Below are 5,662 nucleotides of genomic sequence, written 5' to 3' on the forward strand. Positions count from 1 at the left end.
TTGGATGGATGGATAGATGGGTGGGTGAATGGATGGATGGGTGGGTACATGGATGGATGGATGGATGGATGGATGGATGGATGGACAGATAGGTAGATGATTGGATGGATGGGTGGATGGATGGATGGATGAGGGGGGAATGGAAGGAGGAATGATGTTGGTGGCCCAGGTTCTGGTAACCACATTAATTCCTTGTCATGGAGCCTTGTATTTCAGTTCAGACTTCACCCTTTACTTCTACCACTTCTCCCAGAGGCTCCACAGCTGACACCTTCTTTCCAGCTTCGAGCTCTTCAGAGTCATCCTCCCTGGGCCATGCCCTGCAGCTGCACCCTCTGGATAAGATAGCACCTGCTGAACTGGCATCTGTCTTGTCACTTATCTGGCCTCACCTCTGAGTCCCTGTTCTTCCTAAGAGAGGTTTCTGGTTTGCTGATCCAGCTCTTTCCCAGGTAGGGAATGTTCTGTCACCAAATGAGCAGGTGAATTCATCCAAACACTGGTGTTCAGCCTACAGTCCCCTCCCAGCCAAGACCACCCATAGTCCTGCTGCCTAGCCCCTTCTCGGCCACCTCTTGTTGCCCTCTGCTGTGACAGCTGCTTTTGAGATCATCTGGTCTCCTGGCTTCCCGACTCTGACTCTCTTCCACCAGATGTCACTTCCCAGGCTCCCCTAAGGGGTCCTGCTGCTACCCCCACCCAGACACTGCTGTCCCTTGGAGCTCTGGCCCTTGACCTGCTCTCAATACTTGGGATTCTTAACCACCAGGCAACATCCAGTATTCTCAAGGGCCTAGAGTTTCTCTCTCTTTTTCAAAAAAGTTTATTTTTGAGAGAGGGAGAGCACGAGCATGAGCACAAGTGGGGGAGGGGCAGAGAGCTAGGAGGAGACCGAGAATCCCAAGCAGGCTCTGTGTCATCAGTGCAGAGCCCAATGTGGAACTCAAATCCATGAACCCCAAGACCATGACCTGAGCCAAAATCAAGAGTCAGATGCCCAACTGACTGAGCTACCCGGGAGCCTCCGGCTAGAGTTTCTCTTAACTTTGGAGGCTAGAGACCCCTTTGGGAATCTGACAAAATCATGGGTTATTTGCCCCCAGGAAAACACACATACACTAAAATTCTGTATATATGTTCCAGGGTTCCACATATATTTGTATATGTTAACTCTATACATATAAATGAATCCCAAATTATGCCACTCTACCTGGGCCTCTCTCCTGAACTTTAGATGTGTATATACCTATACTCTCCAATATAGCAGCCATTAGCCGTATATGGGTACTTACGTTTAAACTTAATTAATTAAAATTAAATAAAATTTTGGGGCACCTGGGTGGCTCAGTCTGTTAAGCCCCGACTTCAGCTCAGGTCACGATCTCACGGTTCATGAGTTCGAGTCCCGCGTTGGGCTCTGTGCTGACAGCTCGGAGCCGGGAGCCTGCTTCCAATTCTGTGTCTCCCTCTCTCTCTGCTCCTTCCCCACTCATGCTCTGTCTCTCTCTGTCTCTCAAAAGTAACGAAACATTAAAAAAAATTTTTTTTAATAAGATTTAAAATTCAGCACCTCAATCCTCCCAGATGCATGTCAAGTGCTCACATGTGGCCAGTGGCAGTCACAACACTGGACAGCACCAATGTCAAGCATTTCCTTCATCACAGAACATTCTGTCTCGCAGAACAGGTTACTGATGTATACAGGTGGTTGCTGATCATTTCTACCTGAACATCTGCCCGGCCCTTCACCCTCCTGCTGGATTAGTCGGCAGCACTACGGTGATGTTAAATAACCTCAGTGACTTACAGAAACGAGTCTCTTCTTCTTTGGCTCCTTGTGGGCAAGGGCAGCTGGGGAGGCTGATTCAGCTGCAGGTCTGGTTGGCCTAACTCCCTGTGCTTTTCACTCAGGCCCAGGACTGCAGGGGAGCAGACGCCTGGGACCTGCTTTTCTACACTTGATCTTAGCCAAAAGGCCGAGAAGCGATGGGGCCTGCTCTTCTAGAAGGGACTTCTTTCACCTGCTCACATTCTGTGGGCCACAGCGAGGTACGGGACCAAGCCCCAAAGCAGTGGATGGGTCATAACATGTACTGCCTGTGGGGCACCACGGGCAGGCAGAAAAGGAGGGAAAAGCTGTGATGGAATAACGCAATCTCCCAGAGCCCAGAACTACCCCCAGATCTGTTTCTCCTCAGCCATTTTGTGCCTTTATAGGCACCGACTCTCCCTTTGGCCAGTCAAGGAGCCAGCCATGAGTGTGTTGACCCACAAACCACCTGGCCAGGAACACACAGAGGCACAGGTGTTGAGACCCCGCTCAAGCAAGCAGCCGTGTGCAGCCACATGGAGCTCTGGTGTCACAGGGGGATAGGAGGGAGGACCATAGTGTAGCCACAGCAGGGCCAGTGGGCTCCTCCCCAGACCAGTGCAGCGGTCTGCTCTCAGAGCGGGACTCCCCAGAACTCCCAACAGTGTGACGAATTATCCAATTTCCTCTTAAAATCCCTTTTGAACACATAAACATATGGCTTGAACAACACACATTTATTCTTTCTCAGTGCCGGAGTCAAGGTCAAGCTAAAGGCAGGGATTGTTGCTCCTGAGGCCTCTCTCCCGGGACTGTGGATGGGGTCTTCCCCTGTGTCCTCAAAAGGTCATACCTGTGTGTGCCTCTCTGTCCCAACTTTTTTTTTTTTTTTTTTTTGAGAGAGAGAGAGCAAGCAGGGGAGGGGCAGAGAGAGAGAGAGACGGAGGCTCTGAAGCAGGCTCTGTGCTGACAGCAGAGAGCCCGATCTGGGCTCAAACTCACGAACCAAGAGATCATGACCTGAGCCGAAGTCGGATGCTTAACCGACTGAGCCACCCAGGCATCCCTGTCCCAAATTCTTCGAAGGACACCAGTCAAAATGGATCAGGGCCCACCCTAATGGCCTCATTTTACCTTATCACCTCTTTAAAGGCCCCATCACCGAATACAGTCACAGTCTGAGCGGCTGGGGGTCAAGCCTTCAATATATGAGTTTCAGAGGGACGCAGCTCAGTCCATTACAGCCTCGGCCGTATCTTGCAGCCCGGGACTCTGACCACTAGAACTGCCACCCCAGCCCCAGTTCAGGCTCCTCATTTCTCACCAACACAACGGCCCCTCTAACTTCAGCTCTGGTCTTATTACCCTCAAATCCAGGCAGGATTCTAATGTCACTCCAAGAGTCTCATCCCCTAAAGAGTAAGTTAAGAAACTGTTGATGTAATTAAGGCCGCAGACCCGAAACTAGGGGAAGTATCCTGGATCATCCAGCTGGGCCCGGCCTAGTACCTGGAGCCCTTAAAAGCAGAGATTTCTCTGGCTAGAGGCAGAGGAGGAGAGATCAAAGCATGAGAGAGACTCAAACGGCTGTCCCTGAAGGGCGCCAGGAGGCAAGGAACACAGGCAGTGTCTGGAATCTGACAGACAGCAAGCTAGGAAAGAGGAAACTCACCCTAAGACCGCTTGGACCTGAATCCTACCAACACCCTGAATGAGCCTGCAAACCACTCTTTCCTGGAGTCTCCATAAAGCCCACCTGGCGGACCCCTGGATTTCAGCCTTGCCGGGGCCACCGGACTTTTGAACTACAGAACTGTGTGAGATAGTAAGCTGGCGTGTGAAGCCATTTACTTTGCAATGGTTTGTTGCAGCAATGATAGGAAACACCGTCATCTGTACGGCAGAGTGACCTTTCTAAAGTACAAATATGTTCATAGCTCTCCTGTTTAAAATCCTCAGTGGGGGCACCTGGGTGGCTCGGTGGGTTAAGCATGTGACTTCGGCTCAGGTCATAGTCTCACCATTTGTAAACTTGAACCTTGCATCAGGCTCTCTGCTGTCAGCGAGGAGCCCGCTTCGGATCTTCTGTCTCCCTCTCTCTGCCCCTCGGGCTGTCTCTCTCTCAAAAATAAATACTTGAAAATAATAAATAAATAAAAAAATAAATAATCCTCAACGGACCACCTAAACAGCAGTTCTCAAATTGTACGCAAAGGAAACCCAGGGCTCCATGCAACTGCATTTGGGGTACACAAGCATCTGATTCTCGTATCTTCACATGCACCCCACTCTCAAATGTGTTCTTATCAAATTTGAACACGCGGGAGACCCCCAAAACGTTAAGCATTTCTGCCACAGTTAACTCATTTTTGCACAGTCCCCATCTGGGAACAAAATTTGTATTACTTCATCTGTTTAATTATGTAAGCTCTGGGGCGCTCGGGTGGCTCAGTCAGTTAACCATCCACCTCCCGCTCAGGTTCCTGGATTCAAGCCCCATATCCAGCTCTGTGCTGACAGCTCAGAGCCTGGAGCCCATTTCGGATTCTGTGTCTCTCTCTCTGACCCTCCCCCATTCATGCTGTGTCTCTCTCTGTCTCAAAAATAAATAAATGTTAAAAAAAAAAAAAGACCAAGTTTAAAAAATAAAATAAAATAAATAAGCGCTAAAAAAGAAAAAAATATATGAAAGCTCTGAGATTGCCAAACAGTGCATTTGCCCTAGATACAAAAGGCGCATGCAGGAGGCTCTTTGTGGCAGGCCTGCGCTAGCAAAAGACAGAGCCTGCAAACAACCCACAAGTCCATTGTCAACAGGTTGATAGAGCGAGTCACCATCCACACAGTGGAGCTCCCAGCAGCTGCAAAAGCAGTGAGGACTATGCCCACGTGTTCCTACTGAGCGATCTCCCAGGATGGTTGGTTAGTGAAAAAAGACAAGGTGGAGAAAAGCGTGGATATGGAAGGAGGGACCACAAATATACATACGCATCTTCTTGTATTAGAAAAGAATGAACTAACAAAACTGGAAACGACTGGCTCCGCGGGAGGGACCCAGCGTCCCTAGGTCTGAGGCCTGGCGCTCGGGGACAGTGAGGCTGGGCCCCGTCCCCGCGTTGCCTGGTGCCGCATCCCTCCGCGGTCTCCAGGACTTCCGCGAGCTCTCGTCCCCCACCCCACCGCACTCCCACGGGCGCCCGGTCCTCTGCGCACCCGCCCGGCTCTCCCCGGGCCAGGCCCCAGCGCGGCGCCCCTCCAGCTCCATCCCGGCCAGCGAGGGCGGGAGAGGAGGGGTCGTCACCGAGGGCAAAGTGCGGGCAGGGAGCGCGCCTGCACTTCCCGGGCTCAGCGGAACCCGCCCACGCGGTCAGGCACGCCCCGGCTCCGGCCCCGCGGCTTTCTCTCCGGCCGCCGCCAGCGCGCTCGGCTTCCCGGGGCCGGGGAGCCGAGGGGCCGAGCGCGAGGAGAGCGAGGGGTAGGGGCGACGGGCCTCGGACGGGGAAGGGGGCGACAGCGAAGAGCGCGGGGTCCCCGGCAAAGGGGACGCTGAGCCCACCGCGCGAGGAGCGCAGGCACCATCAGGGGGCGCCGGCGGGCGGCGCGCGGGCTCCCGGGGCCGAGGGGGCGGTGCCTCCCTCGCGCCAAGCCCCGCCCACGCGCAGGCAACGGCTCGCCCGATTGGGCAGCGCCGCCACGCCGTAGGGGCGGGGCGAGCGTCGTCGCGTCCGGGTGACGTCTCCCGCGGGCGTCGGGCAGGGTCGGCGGCGTCGGCAGCAGTGGCGGCGGCGGCGGCGGGTGGGAAATGGCGGAGTACTTGGCCTCCATCTTCGGCACCGAGAAAGACAAGTGAGT

The 5,662-nt window shown here is 53.5% G+C and overlaps 1 protein-coding gene across 6 annotated transcripts in view; it reads left to right on the plus strand.

Annotated features, from left to right (window-relative positions):
• The first annotated feature begins 5,261 nt into the window (after positions 1-5,261).
• The window catches only part of U2AF1 (U2 small nuclear RNA auxiliary factor 1), a 13,519-nt gene continuing 13,118 nt past the window's right edge, over positions 5,262-5,662 (plus strand). For 3 of the 6 annotated variants that reach the window (XM_040483812.1, XM_040483810.1, XM_040483811.1), the window contains exon 1: positions 5,525-5,656. In XM_040483812.1, the coding sequence (XP_040339746.1) occupies positions 5,613-5,656 (44 nt within the window). In that variant the 5' untranslated portion in view covers positions 5,525-5,612. Of the gene's footprint in view, positions 5,286-5,524; positions 5,657-5,662 lie in introns of those variants that run through there. The other 3 variants (XM_040483816.1, XM_040483817.1, XM_040483815.1) reach the window with 3 other exon arrangements.

This window comes from Herpailurus yagouaroundi, unplaced genomic scaffold, assembly GCF_014898765.1.
Source record: "Herpailurus yagouaroundi ecotype Mexico unplaced genomic scaffold, PumYag 162, whole genome shotgun sequence".
NCBI lineage: Eukaryota > Metazoa > Chordata > Mammalia > Carnivora > Felidae > Herpailurus > Herpailurus yagouaroundi.